The sequence below is a fragment of the Furipterus horrens genome, unplaced genomic scaffold (assembly GCF_987537825.1).
Source record: "Furipterus horrens unplaced genomic scaffold, mFurHor1.1.pri manual_scaffold_5, whole genome shotgun sequence".
In the NCBI taxonomy this organism is placed as follows: Eukaryota; Metazoa; Chordata; class Mammalia; order Chiroptera; family Furipteridae; genus Furipterus; species Furipterus horrens.
In genome coordinates, this window is record NW_028327175.1 from 154,283,451 (window position 1) to 154,309,627 (window position 26,177).

General features: G+C 36.3%; 1 protein-coding gene across 1 annotated transcript in view; it reads right to left on the reverse strand.

The window, feature by feature from the left end:
* The window catches only part of JMJD1C (jumonji domain containing 1C), a 249,856-nt gene that overhangs the window by 24,770 nt on the left and 198,909 nt on the right, over window positions 1-26,177 (reverse strand). Inside the window, exons 8-16 of the mRNA XM_090278088.1 lie at window positions 24,493-26,171; window positions 20,582-20,754; window positions 14,717-16,920; window positions 10,461-10,662; window positions 7,793-8,007; window positions 4,334-4,486; window positions 1,583-1,672; window positions 769-896; window positions 382-595 (exon numbers count right to left, since the gene is read on the reverse strand). Of these exons, the coding sequence (XP_090134214.1) occupies window positions 382-595; window positions 769-896; window positions 1,583-1,672; window positions 4,334-4,486; window positions 7,793-8,007; window positions 10,461-10,662; window positions 14,717-16,920; window positions 20,582-20,754; window positions 24,493-26,171 (5,058 nt within the window). The remainder of the gene's footprint in view (window positions 1-381; window positions 596-768; window positions 897-1,582; window positions 1,673-4,333; window positions 4,487-7,792; window positions 8,008-10,460; window positions 10,663-14,716; window positions 16,921-20,581; window positions 20,755-24,492; window positions 26,172-26,177) is intronic.

The following is a 26,177-nucleotide window of genomic DNA, read 5'->3' on the forward strand; positions in this document are numbered from 1 at the left end:
ACAATAGTACACGGTTATATTATAATACTCTATTATACAGTTGACCCTTGAACAACACAGGGGTTTTGAGTGCTGATCCCCCAGTGCAGTCAAAGATCCATGTGTAATTTTTAACTCCCTCATAACTTGTCTCTTGACAGCTGTGGAGGACTGGTTCCAGGACATGCCCCACCCCACCCACGGATACCCAAATTGAGGATGTTTAAGTCCCCTATATAAAATGTCATAGATGGATGCCTATAGTTGGCCCTCCACATCCGTGGTCTCCCAACTGCAAATTATAAACCGTACAGGTATTACCTTTAAAAAAAGTATTCACACGTAGTTCAAATCAATGTTGTTCAAGGGTCTCTGTATACTTAGATAATTAATTACATTTACCTTTTTTTTCCTCTCTGGACTTTTGCTCTGCAAGATCTGCTAACCAGTGCAGTGGTGACTGGGATTCTGGAGGAGTTAACTTGCTGTCTGTGCTCACATCACTACCTGGACTGCTGCCGCCATTGCCCTCAGACTTCTGAGGGCTGTTCTGCTGCTGCGACTCAGGCATGCACAGAGAAATTTTATTACTGTGATTAAGAACATTCTGTAAAACCTACAAGGGTAGAACAATTGAATTTTTAAAATACTATCTCTTCAATTAGAGTTAAAAGTAGTCATATTTCTACAAAAACACAATTTAAAAAATGTCTTAAACTGGATATCAAATATCAAAGCTGATTAATTTAACCATGCATTTTATTTGAATAATTAGAAATTTATACTCACTTGAGACACACCATTCATTGTAGGAAAATTACCAACTTGTAAATTCTGTTTGTTAGTACAATGACAATGGGATTTAATACCATATTTTTCTCTAAGAGTGTGCATCACATCTAGAAGATCTGTCAAAACTACAAAATATAATAGTGGTTAATAAAAAAGTTACAACTAGTTGTTAAAGATTTAAATTTTTTTTCAATTTTTCTTGTGCCTTTTGGCTTTTTTTTCTTCAATCCTTCCATCTACAGTTTGATCATTAAACCAAATTCATGGTCTCCATTCTTTTCTCTTACCTTTATTATTAAAAATTCAGTATTCAAAAAAAGTAGAATAACCTTCATCATAAATCTAATAAAATTTTTCATTACACTCTAGATTTCCCGTTCTAAAATGGTTCCTCTGTGATTTTTAAAAAATCCTCACCCAAGCCCAAGGATATGTTTATTGCTTTTAGAGGAAAGGAGAGAGAGAGAGGAAGAAGTCGGGGGGGGGGGGGCGGCGGGGGAGAGGGAGAGGGAGAGAACTATCAGTTGCCTCCTGTACATGCCTGGACCTGAGATAGAACCCACAGCCTTTTGGTATACGGGATGTCACTCCAACCAACTGAGCCACCCGGCCAGGGCTCCTCTGCATTTCTTAGTCATAGGGCTGAGCTTGTTAGTTTTATTACATGGAGGATTCCAAGAACTGAGCAAGAACAATTTAAGATTAGTTAAACATTACCTCTCTCCATTCTAGTATACTCCTACATATGCCCAAATGATCTGGATCAACTAAGTGCTATTACACTAAGTAAATAATGTATATTTATACTTACCAGAACCGGGTATAATCTGAGTTGGCATTAAGTGTTTGTGATCATGAGGCTGTCCCTTCACACACTTTATCCAAGCATACAGTTCTTTATCTGTAAGATTATAACACATTTACTTTTATATCAGTCATTGTTGTACAATTATAAAATTGATGGCTTGTACATCAACAGCTTAACAATTATATAAAATGTCAAAGGAAGAATTCAAATATATGGTTCTTAAGAAGAAAATTCCACCATTCTAAGAATTTTATAAAAACAGCATACAAAACTGATGTTAGCCTTTTCTAAAATGACCATTCTTTATTAGCATTAATTACCTCTTTTTTCTGTCTGATTCTACCTTCTCTGTAGCTAATTCCTTTGATCTTTTGCTTTTTGTGCCAAACATGGCTTTTCCCTAATCTCAGTACATTAGACTGATTTAAGTTTGACACTGCTGCTAACTCATGTTCCTTCTATGCTTCAAAGACATGTAGACAAACTATCATGAGACATGTGGAAAAGCCCTACTTTATAGACAGTGACAGAAGAAACACTCTCTGATGTCCTAAATTACAGTGTGCCAGAGAGAGTAAGAGAAAATGACAGGAGTAACCAGTTAATAGCTGTGGACCAACTAACAGACTACTCACATTCTGAATGCATGCTGGGGCTCTGAGTCAACTTTTGTAATGATCATCAGTCGCCTCAGCACCCTGCTTATGTATGAACTTTTAAAACTGTGGCTGGCAACCAATCAAAAGTAGTAAATATTTCTTCCTTACGAAGGTGCACCTACCCTAAACTGTCCCCGGTTTCACCTTTTCCCTCCCTCCCACATCAGTAGACAATATAAATTCTTTCAAAAACAACTTACATCTTTCTTCCCCAAAATATAATGTACAAAAAGCCCTTTAACCCCAAGATGGTGGATAAGTTTGTAATTTCTATCTAGCCCAGCTGCCTGCTTGTTGGTCAGACTGCACACTCCAGGACCTGATCCTTTCTGCTTAATGTTTGGCTCAATAAACCTTCTCTCAGAAAAGCTTCTGGTCATGAAAGTTCTTTGTTTAAAAATAGTATTTAATTGCTACTATTGCCTTTAAGCAAGGTTCCATACCTGGAGTTGTAAACATGAGGTATATCATACAAAGTAAAACTATTTAATACCTTGATCTCAAAAAGATCATCTCTATAAATTTAATGACAAAGACAACCACTTATGATTTGGCTTTAGAGCTGCAATGAATATCACAAAAAGCTCATTAATTCAGCATTTAAAAAACCTAAAATCATTATTTCATGAAGTCTCATACGAAATAAAATCTGAATCCAGTCTAAAACTTTTTAAAAAATCTTTCTGATTTTCCCCTCCAAAGCCTATATAGTAAGTTGTAAATGTTTTCTAAAGGCTTACTTTTTAGACACTTATGTTAATTACCACTCTATAAAGTTATAACCTAGTCGAGTGTATTACAATATTTAACAGAGAAATAAGAAACTAGGTAATAATACAATTCAAGGCATATAGATTATACTCAGAAAATGATATGGTGACTGACAGACTATTTTAAAAATTAATACTATTTAAAATTAAGACTATTTAAAATTAATCAAAAAAGAATTCAGGCTTATATATATGATACATATAGCAAAACCTAAATTAAAATTAATTTCATTAATTTAGCAAAAATCAAAATTATAAAACCAGAAAAATATAAAACGCATGTCATGAAGTTTTATTTCAGTGCAGCTAATTCTATCAACTGAAAATATCCAAATAAATTTTTAAGGTTTTGAAGATATTTAATTTCCTAAAATGCATTCCTTTTTATGATTTCACATTTTACTCATATATAATATATTTTTCGTATCACAGAAATAGCACGCACTAGATGTTTGGACATGCTTCCCCACCTGCTCAGGTCTCTTTGTTAAGTGATGGGTATATAAGAAAAAAGATTAGAAAGGACAAGGCTTAATAATCTTATCATCAAGAAGGCTAACTCATGAACCATCTATCTGATACACTACTCTGAAACAGAGCTGCCTGAAATGAAAAGTCTATAACTTAACATGATTTTACCTCTAATACTCCCAGTCTGAATCCTCTCATTTCATTAAAGACTTACCCCAAACAAATAACTCAATACTTTCAAGGTTACCAGTAAAAGGTAGCTACCTCCAAACTGACTTGAAAAACTTTTCTAAAAGACTTTTAGGATGAAAAAGGTGCTATCAGTTACTTCCTTTCTAAACTTATATACTACCTGCAGCTGTAATTAACATGCAGAACATTGTTTCTGTGCCATTTTATTTACCTAAAAACTAAAAGTAATAGCTTCAAAGGCTGTTTTCATATATAATAGACTTCTTCATTCTGTAAATACTAGGGAATAAATATTAAATGGCAGCATATTCTTGAACGGGTTGAACTTTATGCACCAGTGTTTAGAAAAACCAATTCACACTAGTTAAGTGTTCAACTGCAACTTATGCAAGAGCCCTAATTAATTTGGGCTACATTAAGAAACTATTTACTTGAAATGAGGGGATGATGGTGAATCTACTAAGCAGGTAAAATATATGCAGTTTTATTGTAAAACACCAGGCTATTAATAAACTGTTATAACTCCTTTTTAAAACTTCCTTAATGTAATGTATTACGGAAGACAGAAAAAAGGCCCACACATATATAATTTTCCAGATGAGTGATCTTAGAGAAAATGAACATTATTAAAACTTTAATTTAATATAAAGTTATAAACCGACCTCGAGAACTCTTCCTTTCCTTTGCTTTGTAACAATCTAAGCAGACCACAAATCCACATTTTTGGCAGACCCAGTGAATGTTAAACAATGTTGCTTCACATGCATCACACATCTCTCGGACTCCTCTCACTGCTCTTTTCCAGGCAATTTTGGCTGAAATACAAAGAAATAAAAATTTTAGTGCAAATATACTCTTTTTCACGTATGCTGAAATACACAACAACAAAAATGTAAAGGGGCAAACCAAAAACTTAACGATCAATCGCAGATTTCTTGAAGCAAATAATGATTCCCTTCAGGGAAAAAAAACAACCATTGAAGGGTTCCCAATCCATACACTTTTAACATTTTGGACCACAAATACCTCTGTTGTGGAGGACTATCCAATGCCTGTAGAATGTGCAGTGACATCTCTGGCCTCTACCCATTAGATGCCAGCACTCTAACCCAACACTTTTCAGTTACCGAACCAAAATTGCCCCCTGGGGTACAAACCACTGATTTAAAGAAAGGAAATAAAGCTAACATTTAGAGTCCTAAGCATTTTAGGTATTTACGTAAGTAAAGACAATTAATCTGACTACTTTTAAACAAATCTATAAGTTAGTTACCATTTGTTTTACAGTCATACAGTTAAGCAAGGAGTAAAGCTGAGATTCAAACAGATGACTGTGATGACTTCAGGTCAGGATGGCAATGCAGATAAAGACAGCTTACTTCCGCGCACGACCACATCAAAATTACAACCATTATACAGAACAACCAACAATCATATAGAAATGTCGGAAGTTGAGCTGAATGGAAGTCCTACAACTATGGAATTAAGTAAGAAACCACATCAAGACTGGTAGGAGGGAAGGACACGTGGGATGGGCTGGTCCCACACCAATGTGTGTTAGATAAAAATCAGGACAGGTATCTTAGGAGCAAGAGTTTCCAGCCCCACACTAAGAACCCCAGCCCAGGGTTCCAGTGCCTGGAAAATAAGTCTCCATAACTTCTAGCTATAAAAACCAGTGAGGGATTAAGGCTGTGGAAGACAAACTGCTAGAATCCCAGGTGGTTACCCTTAAAGGGCTCAAGCACAAACTCCTCTGATTCACTCCACCTGAGCTCCAGTGCTGGGTCAGCAGACTGGAAGGCATCAAGGACACATGGGGAGGAACTGAATTATCCTGCATCAGCATGAGAGCTGTGGGGACAGCCTCCTCCCAGACTGAAGTGCTGGCAGAGGCCATCGTTCCTTTTCTAAGCCTTCCTCCTATAGAGCCAGCAAGTAAGTGCCATATCTAAAACTCCATTAACCTGGTTCACACTGTTCATGCCACCCTGGTGATTCCATAAAATCCTGCTCCACCTAACTTTCAGGCCCACCCCATTTCCATATGAATGTCTTGTCTTGGCCCATGCTTCGGATTTTCCTAAATTCTCTCAAACAAGCAGCATCTGGCTTCAGCAAGCCCCATACCTCTTGCTAAGTTGCCCTAGGCCTGGTGCTAGTAGCAGCCGGCCTCAGTTCACAGCCTGGTCTTGCCTGGCCACCTCCAAGCCCAGTACAAGTAGCAGCCATCTGCAGATTGCTTTGTAGCTTATGTTGTGTGACCCTGGACAGAACACAGGCAGTGGCTGACCTAGGTCATGCCAACATCAATCAAAGCTCAATTACAACAGGAAAATGTACACAGCACACACACTGGGCACCCATCTTGAGTATCCATCTTGGGTACTAGGGGAGGCTGTGCCACTGGAACCTACAGGACTCCTACTACATTAAGCCACTCTAGCAAGCCTGGGAGCTGTAGTAACTATACGTAGTACATAAAAACAAACACAGGGAGGCTGCCAAAATGAGGAGACAAAGAAACATAACCCAAATGAAAGAACAGAACAAAAATCCAGAAAAAAGAAACAAAACAAAATGGAGATAAGAAATCTATCAAATGCAGAGTTCAAAACACTGGTTATATGATACTCAAGCAGCTTAGTGAGGACCGCAACATAATAACAAAGATGCAGTCAGAAACAAAGGATATGCTAATTGAAATAAAGAAAAATTTACAGGGAAACAACAGTAGAGTGCATAAAGCCAAAAATCAAATCAATGATTTGGAACATAAAGAAGCAAAACAACAACAACAAAAATACCCAATCAGAACAACAAAAAAGAACCCCCCAAAATAAGGACAGTATAAGCAGCCTCTGGGACAACTTCAAGCATACCAACATTCATATCATAGGGGTGCCAAAGGAGAAGAGAAAGAGCAAGAAATTGGAAATCTATTTGAAAAATAATGAAAGAAAACATCCCTCATTTAGTGAAGGAAATAGACATACAAGTCCAGGAAGCACGGAGTCCCAAACAAGATGAATGTAAAGTGCCCCACTTCAAGACACATCATAATTAAAATATCAAAGGTTAAATATAAAGAGAGAATCTTAAAAGCAGCAAGAGAAAAGCAGTTAGTTACTTACCTACAAGGGAGCCCCCATAAGACTGTCAGCTGATTTCTCAAATGAAATTTTGCAGGCTAGATGGATTGGCAAGAAATATTCAAAGCGATGAAAAACAAGGACCTACAGCCAAGATTACTCTACCCAAGAAAGCTATCATTTAGAATCGAAGAGCAGATAAAGAGCTTCCCAGACAAGAAAAAGCTAAAGGAGTCCAAACCATTATTATATGAAATGTTAAAGGGACTTATTTAAGAAAATATGAACAGTCAAATGGTAGTAAACACATATCTATCAACAATAGAATCTAAAAACAAAATAAATGAACAAGCAGAACAAAAATGGAATGAGATACAGAGAATGTTTTTATGTTGCTGGGTGGAGGGGGACAAAGGGGAAAATTTGGAACAACTGTAATAGCATAAACCATAAAATATAATACAAAAATAAACTTTGATGACCCATTCCAGATTAAAAACGTAAGTAGCTGGGATGGATGTTTTTATATGACAAGTGCTGAAATTTCCCAATTTCTCATCCTAAGTGTCTTTGTCACACTCAACTGTCATAATAGCAGAAACAGCAAGATGCTACTGTTATTTCACAAACTGCTAATCCATTGATTTCAACCTCAATTGGAAAATATCTTTAAAAAAAATCTTCACCAAAGGATCTTTGTTTCATTATTTTTAGGGAGAAAGCAGCATCAATACGAGGGAGAAGCATGTATTGGTTGTTTCCATATTGCTTGGACCAAGCCTGGACTGTGAATCAAACCTTTCAGTTACAGGGTGAGGTGCCAACCGAGTCACATCCACCATGGCAGAAAATATGTTTTACCTTAAATACATATAAGTGCATCTGTACATAAAAAGTGTCTTATCAAAATTAAAAGTCAACATAATTAGGTAGGATTAGGGACTGCTCCCAAATTAAAACATACTTCAAATTCATAAAATGAAATTTATACAATGACAATTGCATGTTCTAAGTATTTAACTTCCTTACCATCCTTTTTCACCCAGGACAAAGCTGTTTTTTCAGATGTTACTAATTGACAGAACTTATCACCTATTATATCCAAGATGTATTTTGAAGTTTCTATGTCTAGTTCATCATCTTCATAATTTTCATGGGTCCATAAACTCATAGCTTCATCATCATATTGGTCAGGAGAAGAGAAACCATCTATTCTAACCACTCCATTTTTACTAAATGACAATCTGAAACATTAAAACATAAAACCATTAGATACCTTGATAAAAGTGCAGTTATTTTAAAGTTATAAATTCATAATTGTTTTTATATTAAATATAAATATATATATATTTACAATTAGAAAAAAAAGGGTAGTCCATGTACACACACCCTTTAATTATCAATTAAATTTAACCAATTTAGATGACTCCTATAGTGTTACACAAATGGCAATGATAAGCAGTACTAATTTTAGGTTATTTCAAGAAATAACATTTCTTCCATTACCTATACTTAGCTACCTAACTCCAATCAAATGAAAACTATGTACAAATATCTGATGAGAACAAGATATAAAACATCGTGAAGTGCTTCTTAGCAATGCTGTTATTTTATTCATAATTTAAATCAGAAACCTCTGAAGTTGAGAATGCCAAAAATCACCTCAAGGTTTTTACTGTAGGAATAGTATGTCAAGTACATATACAGGGTAGGGAAAAAGTAGGTTTATAGATGTGAGTATGCAAAACCATTTTTTTTTTTTAAGAATGGATTTTTAAAATAATTTATTTATTTTTTTAGAGAGGGGAAGGGAGGGAGAAAGAGAGGGAAAGAAACATCAATGTGTGGTGGCCTCTCATTTACCCCCAACTGGGGACCTGGCCCGCAACCCAGGCATGTGCTCTGACTGGGAATCAAACCAGCAACCCTTTGGTTCATAGGCCAGCATTCAATACACTGAGTCACACCAGCCAGGGCAAAACCATTTATTCTTATATTATTTTCCATACAAACAACTGTAAGCCTACTTTTGCCCCACCCGGTACATATTTTTCATTAAAATGATACTCTATCTAAACCTGATTTAGAGGAACAAGGATGAAATTCTTATTATTAGGAACCGAATTAGTGTGTTCACTGTCTTTCAGCTTCTGACCCCCAGTTAATGTAACTACTATAACTATTTAGTACAAAAGTTTAGGGTAAATGGAAGGCAAAATTGCCTTTTCTTATTAGCTGGTGGCTATTACTCAATTATCTGTAATTACTATCTTAACTCTCAAACAGGAGATACTGAAAGTTCATTACAGGTCATTGTAGTACTTTTCAAATGGATGCCATCAACATCGCTTTTACTCTTTTTTTCACATTCCTTCCTTATCTTATCCTTTCTCTTTTTTAAAAACCAAATATCTTTGTTATACCCATCATCTTGTTACAGCTTAATTTTATTTTATCTACTTGAATATTTATTTCCTTCAAACTTCCTAAAATTTCCGTATCTCTTCAAACCATTTTTCTGTGATTTCTTTTCATATTTTCTGCAGTCCCATGTATACTATCATCTGTAACTACTTTTGGGGGATCATTGGCTAGAAAGACCATGAAGTAAAGAAATAAGAAATAAAGCTTGTTTTCTTCCACCAAATACATACTTCCGGGGTTTCTACTGACCCACCAGTAGAGTGTATTTGCCAAAGCAAAGTATGTCCTAACTTCTTAGGTAGATAATGTTCATTATTAGGAAAATAATTACAGCTAACATTAATGGAATATTTCATAAAGCTTGGTATTACACTTATGACTCTGTACTTTATATCGTTTAATCTTCATGAAATTCCTCTGAGGTTGGTGCCACTATCATTCACATTATGCAGATAAGTCAGGCTTAGGTGTAGTCCAACCACAATTAATAAATTCATACAGGAACTAAGGAACAAAGCTGGGAATTAAACCCAGGAATGTTTGATTCTAGAATCTGAGACAGGAGTCTGTATTGGCTGGGGTACCCAGGTACCCTTTAGTTGAACTGTTACAAATCTATCTTTAAGGTTTAGTATTAAAGTATTATTTGGTAACATTAATATTATAGCTACATATAGTTATATAGTAATATATAAATATTATAGGTTAGTAGCAACTGTAAGTTGCTTTTATATTTACTACAAAACCTATGAAATATGACATGGCACTAACAATTCCTTTCTGTCATTTTCTAACATATTTTTATAGCTACATATATTTAAAAAGATAAAAGTATGGGTATTCCAATGTAATGCACTGGCTTTAATTTAATATCTACATTATTTACCTAGATTTATACAGATCGTTTGTTAGCTAATGCATAGATATAAATGTGACACTGTTTTGGCCAAAGTATAGTATGTTTTACAAAATCTTTACATGAAACAAACTGCTGTTTCCTATCATTTTTCTAGAAAAAAAAATATTAAAAATTTATCATTAAGGAAGAATGAATCACTCAGTAGAGAAAGGCTGTATGAATACATGTAACATTTAAAATATGAACTCGGTCCAATAATTAGCTACTGTTAAATTTAGTACTAAAAATGTTTAATGTTCTTTTATATGTTTCAGAAACAGGAGGCTCCTGACTCCAGAGAGGGCCCTTGAATGACTGTATAGTTTCCAATACCCAATAAACATACTCCCCCCAATTACATCTTTTTTTACTTACCGTCTAAAGTAGTAAAATCTACAAAATACTGGTGAGTGAGTTGGTTCTTCTTCTTTTTTACTCCGAATAAGTCTACATTCTCGGCACTTTTGCAAATTAGGCCCTATCTCGCAGCAGGAGTCATCTTGCAGAAAGGATTCTCCAGTTTGCTTCAGCTTCTTGACTTTACGCCAGTCTTTTAATACTGAACGAGGGATGCCAGCTGTAAAACCAATAGGAAAGCATCAGCAAGATTATACCTTTTTAGAAAAGTACACTCCTTAAGATAAAATTTAAATCAATTCTACAACTGGGACAATATATTAAGAGTATAGAAAAAAAGCAAAGAGGTTATATTATAGTTCTAAGTACTCATTATTAACTAAAGTCTACAGCAGCACCTTACTTACTATTCTACTAACCAAATGAACTCTTCTGCCAGTATACTGTAAATGCAGAGTTGAGTATATATATTCATATCTGCATGACAGCAAACATGAGAATTATACATTTTCTATGTAAAGCTAAAAACATAGTCCTTCTATATAAACATTTTGGCATATACAGGAGTTCTTCCAAGACCCACAGAAAGAATCTAAAGACTAAAAGTTAGTACTTTTAGAAAAACAACAGGCTAGTTTCAGCATACTTAAATTTTGAAATACTACTTATTCTGATTCTCAAAAGTAAGTTGGCTCATCAAGTTAAGAAAGTGGTGATTTTATAACACCAATATTATGGAGAAGAGGAACTAAGTTATTTCTCCTAATATCTCTCCCTTTATTACAACATCCTCCATTTGGAATCAACATATTGATGGAAGCAGCATCTTTTAGAAAAATAGAAAGACTTGAAAGGAAAAAAAGCCTATTATTAACCTGGCTATCTTTTTTTCAAGAGAGAAAGAAAAACAGGGCAGGCACCAGAACTCTAAAAGAAAAACAAAACTGTGTCAGGAAAAAATATATCCATCCTATTATAGTGTATACTGCTGCTCCATCAGTTTTATTAACCTGAACTTGTTATAATAACACTGGCTCATGTAATCAGTCATTTATAAAGCAGGAAGGACTCAAAACATTATACATAAATTGAAGCTTACCTATTAAATTTTTACAAATCTATTAATTAAAAGTAATCTATGTTGGGACAAGCAATATTTGTTGACTCTTATTGAGTAAATTTTACTTCCTACCCTTCTGTTTTCTAACTATGCCTATATTGTTGATTAGAGGCAGTACAATTATTCTAAGACTATATACTTCTTGCAGAAACTTGTAGCAGAAAACTTGTCCTGAGTTTCTACTATCATTTACCTTTTTTTTAAAAAAGGTTTTACTTATTTATTTTTAGAGAGAGAGAGGAAGGGAGGGAAAGAGAGAGGGAGGGAAACATCAATGTGTGGTTGCCTCTCACACGCCCCCAACTGGGGACCTGGCCCACAACCTAGGCATGTACCCTGACTGAGAATCGAACTCGCAACCATTTGGTTCTCAGGCCGGCACTTAATACACTGAGCCATAATAGCCAGGGCTCACTTACTGTTGTTGATAGTGTATGTGGTACAATTACAGTAAGATAATATCTTAGGATAGGAAGTGTCGTGTTTAAACTCCAGGGTGGGCCATTCAAAATCAGCTTGTTATTAAGCACTTCTAGGATTGCTGACTGGTTGTTTACAAGTTCTCCCCTCTTATGTCTCTTAGAGAGCAAGGAGCCACTTGACTTAAGCCATTAGAGAAACACATGTGTACACATACATCAATCAGGATAAAATGTTTCCAGAAGGGCTGTGTAAAAGTTTATTTCCTCCACTGTATATAAGACAGATTTCTCCTATGGACTATATCAAATACCCAGAGCTTTTACAAATCAGAATGAACAAGAGAAATAGAATACTGCTAGTAAGTTTTTATTTGGTACAATTGCTTCTAATCATTAACTTACTTTTTAAATATATTATGCTAGAATAAATTAAATGCAATCTAATTCTGTTCTGACTAGAAAATAACTATTAACCAATATACTTTTACATTCCAAATAATGGAAAATTCAAAGAGTATGGATAACCATACCATTGTAAACAATTCAAATAGTATTATAATAAAAAAAAACCTGACACTTCAAAGCAAATTTCAATTCTGTGACACAACAGTAAGAATTTTTTTAAATAAATGAATTACAAAGATATGAAGATCCAGTTTATAGGAACAGTTTTTGATGTAATTCTTGCTTCTGACTATACAAGGCTGCAGCTAACACCTTTTGTAAATTTTACTAGATATGTTTGTACAATAAATAAAACCCACTCTTTACAAAGAATTTTTTTTTTTATTGTCACCCAAGGACATTTTGTCATTGTTTTTTTTTTTTGGAGGGGGAAGGGGGTGGGAAGAGATAAAAAAAAAAAAAAGAAAGAAAGAGAGAAACACTGATTGTTTGCCTCTCTCAGGCTCCCTGACCCAGGATCAAACCCTCAACCTAGGTATGTGTCCTGACTGGGAATCAAACCTGCAACTGTACAGGATGGCACTCCAACCAACTGAGCCACCACACCAGCCAGGACTTTTATTCATTCTTTTTGACTATGACGACAACTCCAATGAACATTGTATTTAATCCATGAAGTACATTATCTACTCAGGTTGAGAAGTTAGATTTATAAATTCCCAACTTAGTGAACTTTTCTAGATAGCCCAGAATAACAGCAAGTCAACTTTGACCATAATTAAAAGACAGCATTTAATAGTCACTTATTATTTTGGACTTGGGAATAAATGGGGCTTAACATAGCCTCTCTGATGTCAGTACTCAGAGGGGAGATTTCACTAAGCATAACAACTTGGGGTGGGGGGAAAGGCTGATTCCAGTGCCTGTCTTAGAATCCTAACGTGGGAAACATATATATTCAATTTCAAAATGAAAACAGAATATGCACTTCACTAAGTTAATTTTATAAATTTAATAAGTTTATTAAGTATTAAAAACTAGAAAGTTGCTCTTTGTTTTTTTTTTAAGTTTAACTCAAGTATATGAATATACAACACCGAAGTAAATGTTATGTGAAGAAATACAAACGATTACTGACCATACACAACATCCTCAGAATCCATTGGGAGAAGTAAGTAGAACACAGGAGAAAAGAAAAATCAGCACTATACAATCCAATACTGAAAATAAATGGCAGGTCCTTCTATCTATATGAGCATTTCTGTCTCTCAGTTGAGCCTGTCTTCCTTTGTTCTTTCCAATTCTGTCTGTCCTTTTCTATGATTCCATCCTCCTGCTTTTCTCTCCTTTTACTTTGCCTGATTTTCACACAGGCGTGTAGGAAAACCTCATTCAGCGAAAAGGCCCAACTAAGAGCCTTCAAGCATCCAAATGCTTGTGAAAAGAATTTCTTAAATGTCTACATTATCAGATATTTCATATACTGTATGTGGATGAATACACAGCTATAGTGAAACTACTATATGCTTTCTGCATTGTGCAACAGACTTAAAAAGAAATAAACTGAAAAAACTACTTCTAGAGTAAAAACATATAGAAACACTTTGTGGTGAATATTACTGGCAAGTATCACTTATTTTGCCACACAAAAAGAAAACATTATATTGTTCAAAGTTTTGAAACTTTTATCTATTTTATGCATGTTTCTCTTGAATATAAAAATGAACACAGAAAACCATAACCACTGTCATCCCCGTTTTTATTTAACTTTTACCCATGTTAAGGACTGCTTGAATGATTGGCATTATTAAATAAAAGGTAATTTCAATAAGCTTTTAATTCTCTCACCAGTGAGAGAAGGGTGACATAAGAGGCCACATTCACAGTACTCTGAAGTAATTCTCTTCTAAACGTGTAACTCGAAGGAAATATATGTGAATAGGATTTCTCTGTCAACTATATCTTGTTACAGGTATTTACCTAATATTAGAAATCCACTTTCAGTGTGGAAGCTATAACTACATTTTGACAGTTCTTAGAAATGTTCAAAATTCTAACTACTAGATTAAACACTGATTTTTTGCCAATATAAGTTCTAGGTAAAATATATTTCCAGAAGTCTCTTAAAAAAAGATAAATCTCTCATTTCCTCTAAGAGAGTACTTGTGAAACACAGAAACAAGATGAACAAGCACATACATTATGCTAGGGCATACAAATAAAGTCAAAAGATGCTTTTAAGCTCACTAGTTTTTAGAGAACCAAACCATTATTCCAAGAACATAGTCTATTTTACCTGAGATGAAAAAGAAAAGCCATTTACTTACCACTATTACTGTTGCTCTGCAACTTCAATTTACTTTTTTCTTTGGCACTCCTGCTGAGAACCCCATTGGGTTTTACATCTTCCTCCATTTCACCTTTTCTCTTCTGCAAATCATTTTGCTTCTTTTTGTAAGTTGGCTTAGGTTGCCTTTTAGTCCTTTGCTCTGACTTGCTTTCACTTTCATCTGAGTCTCCACTTTCAGAACCAGATTCATAAGTTCTTTTGGCTTTTCTCCTATTGATTTTATCATCTTTTACATATTTATCAACTATGATCTTACTATCTACACTATTTTGTATATCATTTGATGTAGAGGCTATTAAGTTGACAGAACATGGCTTAATAATTTCCGAAACAGAATTCCCTGAATTCTCTATTTTATTAGTATTTTTATCTTCTTCTGAATGTCTAGTAAGCCAGGCTTTTTTTAGTTTAGTATGGTAGTTTGGTTGACTTGTCTGGGATGCTTGCCCATTTCCTACAGAGTTTGCTTTGTTTATTGTACTACAGACTACAGTGCCATCCAAGAGAAGGGAGGCTGAGGACGTCTGATTTTTCACAGCATTAGGCTCAGTCTCACTAACATTACTACTTTTATATTGAGCTGCAGCCAGTGCTGCCTTGTGCTTTTTTAAATGAATAAAGTCAGTTGTGCCCGAGAACCCAGAGCTGGGCTGAACAGCACTTCCTGTCTTACCACTGGTTGGTATAACTGGAGCTGTGGTGCTGACCCTGCATTCTTGTGTTTGAGGAACTGAATGACTGATACTTTCTGAAGACATACATTCTAAGGATTTAGAGGGCAAAACTGTATTTGATAAAGAGTAAGTTACTTCAGAACTACCCCAGCTGGAAACACTGCTGGCAGTGGCAGCAGATGTGAATATATCCATTTTGGTGTTACACATTGTATTCACAGCAGACACAACTGAACTGGGAACATCACCCTGTGAGACAGCCTGGAAGTTTTTTGCAGATTTTATGTGAGTACTGTCTGAATTCACACTTGGCAGCATGATTCTTCCAACCTCTCCAGCTTCTCCTAGTTTCAGGCAGTCTGTTTGATTTGGCTTGGTTGAAGATCTTTCACTAACTCGATCTTTGGACACTAACTGCATTACTGACACACTATCAAGTTTTGTACTGGAAGGTGGACGTACAATGACAGATGCCATAGCAGCCTGTGACTTTCCGCTGTTTTTCTCTACATGCCATTCAGCTTTCTCTTTGTTGAGGTTATTATTAGATTTCCACATTTCTGTCAAACTCTGCTCAGAAGAACTCTTAAAATTTGCCTGAGATTCTTTCGGCTCAGGAATTAGAGTTGGAGGTTTTTGTGATTCTTGCACTTTCCCACCAGCGTTTACAGGCATCACTGGAGTTAAAGTTGGAGGGGAAAGGCTACTATAGCTGCTTTCCTTTCTTTCCAGGCTGTGATGAATTGGTGGATGAAATACAGGTGCTCTATGTAAAGCAGGCATACTCCGGAGTGTATTTGTAGACGAAACTGTCAAATGGGTAGGACTCCCACAATCATTTCTGAAGGTTGTTACTGAGTGAGAAGCAATTTGATGGGGAAGATGTTCTGGTGTTTTGCCTACTAACCCTTCATTATCCGGTTGGTGTTTAATCAAAGGTGGAGGCTTGGAAAGAGATGATATGAATGAAGTCAGAGTTTGAGGATTAGCAGCTGCTACAAGGGTATTATTCTGTTTTTCAGTGTAAATATTTGAAACCTCTTTAGATGGGTATGACCTTGGTGGTTCGTTGACCACGCTGTTAGACAATGTAGTGAAATAGTTACTTTGGGGCAAACTTGGAGGCACTGAGTGCTTCATTTTATAAAGATCTGGTACTAAGCATTCCATATCTTTGTCCTGTCTAATGACATGGCTTTTAGGGCTAGAAGATGACAATGGTACTCTGGAATAATTCTCTCTCTCAATCTCAAGCCCCTTGATTTTAGATGTAAATGGAGCAACATCAATACTTTCTTGAAGAATTCTGCGGTGTTCCTCCTTATATTTGTTTAATCTCTCTCCAGTCTCCTGAGCTCTCTGCAATGGATTCATCAGAGGATCCACAAAATGCCTATGCAAATGACCATCTTTCCCAGTCTGTGACCTATTTAGATCCAGGTCATTTTTTGTTGATGTGGATGCAACAGAACGTAATGGCTCCATAAAAGCTTTCCTCTCCAATTCTCTGTAAAGAAAATATACAAAGGTTCGGTGTCAGATAGGTACTAGTTTTACTGGGATGTTCACTTAATAATATAAATGTCTAATCACTAGGTTGTACAGCCTGAAACTAATATAATGTCAACTATAATAAAGAAATAATTTTTTTTAAGAGAGGGGAAGGGATGGAGAAAAAGAGGGGGAAAAATCATCAATATGAGTGAGAAATAGGAATCAGTTGCTTCCTGTACACACCCTAACTTGGAACCAAACAGGAGACACTTTGCTTTGCAGGACAATGCCCAACCAACAGAGCCATACCAGTCACGTCAATAAAAATTTATTATAAAAAACGTACAAAGGTTTCTGTAGCCATTTTTTCTTATATGATCCAAAGATAGCTTCTATGCAATCTCATTCTATTATAAAAGTAAAACACGACTTTGTACTCTAACATTATCTATTAAATTAGAAAGTTTTGGGTTGGCCAACAAGTTTGTTCTATTTTGCCTGTAAGATGGCTCTAGTAGCTCTTACTTGTTAGTAACTTCATTTAAACAGTTTTGTTACATTTTATTGTGACAGCTGTCATATCAGTGCGCATTTTTAAAAAAACATCAACATTGGTGAATTTTTATGTAGCCCTATTATACTGAAGATGGAAGAAAATACGCAACATTTCTGGCATATTATGCTTTATTATTTCTTTATTAATTATATTTTATTGATAATGCTATTACAGTTGTCCTGATTTTCCCCTCTATGCCTCTCTCCACCCAGCACTTCCCAGTCCCTTAGGCAATCCTCATACCATTGTTCTTGTCCATGGGTCACGCATATTAAGTTCTATGCCTATTCCATAACCTTAACTGTATTTTACATTTCCCTACGGCTATTCTGTAAACCGCCTGTTTGTCCTTCTTAATCCCCTCACCTTTTCACCGATTCCCCCACCCACCCTCCATTCTGGCAACCATCAAAATGCTCTCTGTATCAAAAAAATGTCAATTCTTCTTGTTTGCTTAGTTGTTTTTTTTAATTCAATTCTTGATAGACATGTATTTTGACATTTTATTGTTCATAGTTTTGACCGTCACCTTTTTCTTTAAGAAAGTCCCTTTAACATTTCTTATAATAATGGTTTGGTGATGATGAAATCCTTTAGTTTTCCTGTCTGGGAGGCTCTCTATCTGCCCTTCAAATCTAAATGAGATTTTGGGTGGGTAGAGAAATCTTCGCTATAGGTCCCTACTTTTCATGACTTTGAATATTTCTTGCCCAACTCTTCTAGGCTGCAAAGTTTCTTTGAGAAATCAGCTCAGTCTTATGGGAATTCCCCTGTAGGTAACTAACAATTTATCTCTTGCTGCTTTTAAGTTTCTACCTATCTTTATGTTTAACCTTTGGCATTTTAATTATGATGTGTCTTGCAGTGGGCTTTCCATTTATCTTGTTTGGGACTCTGTGTTTCCTGAACTTGCATGTTGATTTCCTTCACCAAATTAGGAAATTTTTCGTTCATTATTTTTTCACATAGGTTTCCAATATTTTGTTCTTTCTCTTCTCCTGGCACTTCTAGAATGCAAATGTTAGACCTTGTCAAGTGGTCCCAGAGGCTGCTTATACTATCGTCACTTTTTTGGATTCTCTTTTCTTCTTGTTCTGATTGGTTGTTTTTTGATACGTTATGTTCCAAATCATTGCCTTGATTCTTGGCTTCATCTACTCTACTGTTCGTTTCCCTGTAAACTGTTTTTTATTTCAATTAGTGTAACCTTCATTTCTGACAGATAGTTTTACGCTTCTGATGTCCTCACTAAGCTCCCTGAGCATCCTTATAAAGCAGTGTTTTGAACTCTACATCTGATAGATTTCTTATTTCCATTTTGTTTAGCTCTTTTTCTGGAGTTTTGATTTGTTTTCTAATTTGGGCCATGTTTCTTTATCTCCTCATTTTGGCAGCCTTCTGTCTTTGTTTCTATGCATTAGGTAGAGCTGCTATGACTCTGTTTTGGTAGCATGGCTTAATTTAGTAGGTGTCCTGTAGGGTCCAGTGGCACAGCCTCCACCATCACCCAAGCTGGGTGCACCCTTCGTGTGGTCTGAGTACACCCTTCTCTCGTAGTTAAGGCTTGACTGCTGTTGGCAGGTCAATGGAAGGGGTTTACCCAGGCCAGTCAGCTGCAGGGACTGGCTGTGACCATTGACCACCAATGTCTGCCCTCCATGGAGGATCAGCTGTGTAGGGACAGGGTGGTGGTAATCCAATGTGGCCTGTAGCTGTCCAATGGGTGCGCTGGCCTTGGGGTCCCCCCGGACTTTGCAGGTCAAGGTCAGCCCCCACCTGTGTTTTTCCTGAGGCCACCCTGCTTAACTACAAAGCAATCAGAGACGGCTGCTACTCATGCTGGGATTGGAGATTCCCAGGTGAAGCTAAGATGTGACTCTAGGCTGGCTGCTGCTAGTGCTGAGAATAGGACTCACTAAGGCCAGCTATTGCTTGTTTGAGAGGATTTATGAACTTGTAAAGTATGAGCCAAGAATAGCCAATCATATGGAAAAGCAGCTAGGATAGGCTTATAAGTTGTGTGGGGCAGAGTCTCTGGGGATCTCTAACGCAGGTCAAATAGTGTTAGCCAGGTTGATGGCGCCTCAAATATGGCATCAGCTTGCTGAATCTGTGGCACTGCGTGTGTGTGTGTTGAGAGTGGGGAGGCAATTTGGTTCAATTTGATGCCAGACACTTCAGTTTCTCCCAGTGTGCCACTGGTGCCTTTCAAGCTGCTACCTTGGTTTTTGAACCCAGGAGTGAGTGTGAATAGGTGAGTCTGTGTGTGACTTCTTTAAGTGGAACTGCTTGGGGCACCAGCATTTTTTTCCAACAATTCAATCCCTGCTGGTTTTTGCAGCCAGAGGTGTGGGGACTTCTCTTCCTGGCACTGGAATACTGGGCTAGCGGGCTTGGACTCCTCGCTCTCATGATATTCCTCCCAAATTTTTACCCACCACACACGGGTGAGGGACCAGGCTGTACCGCATCTGCGCCCCCTCCTTCCAGTCTGGATGGATGTGGTTTCTTTAATTCCACAGTTGTCAGACTTCTATTCATCTCGATTTCTAACAGTTCTGAGTGATGGCTGTTCTATACTTTAGCTGTAATTTTGATGTGGTTGTGTGAAGAGGCGAATCATGTCTGCTTACACAGCCATCTTGACCAAAAGTGATTCATTGTTTTAAGAAAGGTTAAAACACAATTGAAATGCCAAAGAAAAGATTTGTGCAGAATATGGAAAAGGTGCTGTGACTCATCAAACACATCAAACTGCTCTGTGAAGTTTCATGCTGGAGATTTCTTGCTGGACGATGTTCTACATTGAAGTTGATAAGGATCATATTGAGGCATTAGCTGAGAACACTCAATATTATACCACACAGGAGACAGCCGACATACTCAAAATATTCAAATCAAAAGTTATTGGTGAAAATGGAAAATATGTCTTTTATGTTATGCAAAAAAATCATACACCCTTTTTGACCAACCCAAAATATCAGAACAGAAAGAACAGAACTTATTTAAAGCCTAGTTTCAAGACATTTATTAACTTAAAATTACCTGCTTAGAAACTGAATTAAAAACAACTATAAAAGAAAAGGCATTTGTAAATTTTAAGCACTGGTGTACTTACTCTTTATGATGATCTACTAAATTTTTTGTCAATGGTGGACTGGAATGTGTTGTAATTTTAAGAGGCCGATGAGGCTCTGCACTAGAAGGTCTGACAGGAATGTGACTAAGTAATCCAATACCATCCGCAGAGGTCACAGGGGCAGGTTGATGTAACCAGGAGCTGGGAGAATTCTATTTATAAAAAAAAGTAAGACTTCAGTTACTAGAAAATGCTAAAAAGAGAACAACAGTAGGACTTAAATAGCAGTCTATTTATAAAGCACGTGACTCTTTCTAAATGCATCTTACGAGAAATATGCAGACAATAAGTAACCAACATAATTATATGGGTATATCAAAAATAGCCAATATTAAAGTAATAATTTCTAGAAATTTCTTATTTATTGAATGTGGATTTTGAAATCATCGCCTTTAATGCATTATAGAACGTAGCTATTACGACTGCCTAAAATTCTATCATCAAAACAATTTATATTGGTAATTTTTTTAAAAACCCAGAATCTGCTGTTCCTAAAATACATTTTACTACAAACAGAAATTATAATCAAGTTTATTTGCCAATTTTGTCATGAAAAAGAACAAACATTTTCAATGTAACAATTTACTTCGAATGGGCAGAAAATTACATTTCAAGATCCAATTGTACTCTATTTCACTATAAGCTATAAACAGTGCGAGGCCATTAAACTTGGAGGAATGCGGGTATAGCAAAATTATTTTTTTTATATGTCAATATGCTGCCTTTCTCATACTGAATATTTGGTGATGTTGTTCTCTATGTTGAGAGTTAACATCTAAAGATATGCTTATGAATTGTTTTTATGCTATGACTGACATTCTTCCTGAACATGATTTCTTGAGTCTAGATACTGGGAAAATACAATCGTCTGATTTTGATAGTGGAAATAAATTTTACACCTCTAAGTGATAATGCAAAAGCAATATAATATCACACAATTAAAAAATACATTATAAACCATAAACCTCATAAGAGAAAATATATACATATGTATATTATACGTGCACATAAATATTTAAATGCTTAGAAGGCCTCAGTTCTCCAAGATTCAGAAATCTTAAGTAGCAATCAATGATAGAAATCCTGAGTTTTTTACTATAAAACATTAAAAATAATTACCTGTTTCTTCACTTTTATTTACAACATTAGAGTTCTTCACATTTGTTCCAAATGTTTTACAATAATAAATGAAAATTTGATATGTTTGCTTTAACAAGTTTGACCACTTAAGAAAACACTTTATGCCCTTATAAACCTAGAGGCTAATCCTAGTACACATACACACAGAGGCTCGTACCAGAGTCATTTCTAACAGTTCTTTAGATCTATTTTCCAGGGTTTGGGAGTTATGGAAGAAGACTCAAGAATATTTGCCAGCTCTTGGCTCCAATGTGTTCCTCTAGTCAGTCTGTCCAGTATCAGCTGCAGCTACATTCATGACTCATGAGTGAAGGGTCAGAGCAAAAATGTGGATATACTGGGCACTGGGTCGTCAGGGTTGCTATCAATTCTGGCAAATAATATATTGACGTGATTAGTGACTCTTCATTAACTGGAACTATGTAATTCTAGAAAGATTCACCCGACTTCAAGATCAATGGCTGGTGAGGCTCAGTTGACTGGGCATCATCCCACAACGCAGAAAGGCTGCAGGTTCGATTCTGGTTTAGGGCACATGCCTGGGTTGAGAGTGCCTGGGGCCTCTGGTCAGCAACTGATTCATGTTTTTCTCCCTTTCTTTCTCCTTTGCTTCCCCTCACTTCAAAATTAATAAGCATGTTCATGGGTGAGTATACAAAAAAACAACAACAACAAAAAGATGGGATCGGGAAACTTATGATTAAGCATAATTCTTCTAGAATTGAAATTCTGCCAACATCAAACATAAGGATGCTAAGGAATAAATCGTGTGGGTTGCTGACTTCATCAAAGAATGCTTAAGCTTATATAAAGCTGGAGCCAAAAGGAGTTGATATTTGTAATGGGAATAAACAAGTAATATCCTTCAAAACTGTTAGGACTCTATTTTGCACCACTAGTCTTGATGCCCCTTACCACACCAAGGTCAACTTTCACAATTGGGAATTAAGAAAGGACCCACGACCACAGTGCTACCCAGAATATAAGAGCTCCTCTGACAAACTTTTGGCACAGGAAATATGATACTTGCACTAATATGGCTCTATGTAAGCAGTATTATCCTAAAGTAAAGGAGAAGGTCACTAGTATTGTCTTCCAAACTGTCACCCCAATAAACCTATTGTGGATCTCTCCCAACTTGAGAAAGGCATCAAAAAAATACCCATGTTCATTGCAGCACTAGTCATAGCAGCCAAGGTATAGAAGTAATCCAAGTCCATGGACAAATGAATACAGTAGTCCCTCTCTGTAGCGCAGTTCACTTATTGCGGCCTCACTGTATCGCGGGATTTTTAAAAACATTATATTTAATTATTTATCGCAGATTTTTTGCTATATCGCAGGATTTTGCGGCACTGTATACGTATGTTGTTAAAATTACATAGGTTTATGAGTGTAGAATACATGTAAGGTTCCTAATTCGTGGAGGGGGGGTTAGAATGTGATAAGTGAAGGAATACTGTGTATAGAAAAAAATGTGGTATAAATGTAAAATGGAATATTAATGCAGCTTAAAAAAATAAAATCTTGTTACATGCTAAGAACATGCCTGAGCTAACGTCAAGATTATGCTATGTGAAGAAAGCCACAAAACAACAAAAACTGCATAATCCCAATCAAATAAAGTATCTAAAGTGGTCAGAATCATAGAAACAGATAGCAGAAAAGTTGCTGCCAAGGGTTTGTGGAAGGGGAAGGACAATTAATGTTTAATGGCTATAGTTTCAGTTTTGCAAGATGACTAAGTTGTAGTGGTCTGTTGCACAACAATGTGAATATACGTAACAGTACTGTACACTTAAAAATAGGATAATAAATTAATATTAAGTGTTTTTTTATCACAAAATAAACCAGTAGGTAGGTAGACAGGTATATAGAAAGTTAACAAAAATTCTGAGGTAGTGTTGAAGAGAGTCCTGGGCTGTTCCAAGGACTAAGTTGTTTCCTAAAGTTTAACAGGAACCTTCAATCCCCCATTTTTTATATCAAGTCTGGTAATACCCTCAACAATTTCTCAGCATGAAAATGAATTTGGCTAGAGAAGCCACATAGTCTGTGAAAGAATTATATCATTATACCATTACCTACAGTAATCCTCTATGAGGCAAAAAAATATCTAAGTCCCAACTTTACTGCCAAACATTGGGAACCTCTAACCCTGGCTCCCTTAAGAGAACAAGGGGATTAGATTAAAAGCTTGTAATATACTATTAATATGATGTATCTAACTGGGGACTATAACCATTTGTCTCTTAAGAATAATTTGATAATATACATCAAGAGCCTTACAGTTTTATATAATTTTTAAAAATGTTTATTCATTGACTTTAAAGAGACAGGGAGGAAGGAGGAGGGGAGGGAGAGAGAGAGATAGAAACCTCCATTTGGTGTTCCACTTTTATTTATTCATTCATTGGCTGATTCTTGTATGTGACCTGACCTAGGGTTAAAGCCCCAACAACCCTGGCATATTGGGACAACACCCCAACCAACTGAGCTAGCTAGCTGGGGCCTATGTAATTTTTAATCCAGAAATTTCACTTCTAGGAATTGAAGTGAGCAAAAATAATTATGGATATATACCATAATTAATTATGTGATTTCAGATTCCATGGCTCCAAAGTTACTCTAATTGGAAAGTTTCATTGTAATTAGAAAAATAACTGAGAAACTTTAATGCATTTTACAAAGCACTTGCACGTGTAGGTTAATATATATATTGATATGTGGCTAACCACAACAGAACTTACCCTCCTTAATGGTGATTCAGCATTAACTGCATTTTCTGGGTGAGCCCACTTAGAAGAAGGTAGACCAAGTCCTGAGTATGCATGTGTTCCATTCGGATACTGCCAAATAATTGGATAAAGACTAAGCTGACTATACGAAGCAGAAGGATGAGCTTGTCCAAGAAGATGAGGTGACTGATGCTGTAACAATTGTTGCTGGTGCTGGTGTGCTAGTGCTAAGTGGCTCAAGCTGCTGGCATGAGCAGTTTCTAGTCGTGGGTGGCCACCAAGTAAGGAGGCAGTAGGCACTCCAGGTAACACAGTAGGAAGTAAATGAGGGTGATGAACAGAATGGTGTGGACCGCTAGTCAGAGGGTGAGTGTTAATGGTAGGCAATGGAGTTTGACTGGATGCTCCGGCCAGTAAGTGGGGTGCAGGAGTTAAGGCAGGATGATGGGTACCTGGATTTAAACAGGTTCGATGGGATGAAGAATGAAGAGGAAAAGGATGCTGGTTTAAGAAAGGTGAAATATGATTAGTTCCTGTTTCTGACCCAATAAGTGCAGGATCTCTGTAAACTGTGAAATGCTCATTTTTATCAATGATAAGAGGGCTCTTTGTAGTTTCCAATGTACTGCCTCGAGTATGAACTGGATGAAAACTGCATCTTGATAATTCATGTTCTATTTTATTTGCCAGTCTTCTTTCACCAGCAGCATGACTATTAACATAAGTGGCCTTGGACTTCACAGAATCAGGAGAATGGGTAATTTTAGGTTTAACAACTTCAGGTAAGGGATTGGATTTTGTCTTGTGAGCATCTACTGAAGTATTAAGTTTAGACTTTATAATCTCTGGGGGTGGACTTCGCTTACGCAGCTTATCGTCCACCACAGAAGCTGCACTTGGAGAAGACGTGTAAGAGACATACTGATTTTTCTCTTTTTCCATAATCAGGTGATCATTTCCCAAAGGAGCATTTTTAACATTTGATTGGGTTAAATCTACTTTAACTACGTCACTGACCCAACTATGGTCAGAATCTTTTGCTGTTTCCAAGTATTTTGCATTTGCAACTGAATGTTTTGAATCGCTAACATGAGAATCCATTTTCTGCAGTATCTGAAGGCCAAAGGTATTTGAGTTTTCCTGAGCCACCTTTTCAGAATTAGTGTCATTTGTAATATCAATAACACATTTCGGTGTGGGTGGTCTGGATACAAACTGCTCCTTTGGTAATAATTCCACTGTATGTGTTTTTTCCATATTTTCCTGAAGAAGTAAATCACTAGGATTATGATCACGAAGTGTGGCCTCTTCTGATGGCTGCATAATAATTTTTTCTTGAAGCTGAGAGTCAACAAACTTCTGCTTCTCTGCTTCTTCATGTTTTTTATCTTCTTGTATTTGATCCCAGGAAGGCTGGATATCCATTAGTGTCTCCTCTCCTGCCTTCTCATTATTTTGGGATTTTCCTTCTTCTCCATTGATCTTTGAAGTGTTTTTATTTTTCAACTCATTCTCTGTTTTCTGTTCTAAGGAATTATTTATTATTCTCTTATTTGAATTTTCTGAGTCACTGTTCTCAGAAAAGTCTGAAACATTGTCAGTTCGTAGTCTTTTCATATTTAGTTTCTTTTCGTCCTCCTCAGGTTTTCTTCTTTTATTCATTAACTGTTTGTTTTTACCTTTAGGGTTTTCTGCAA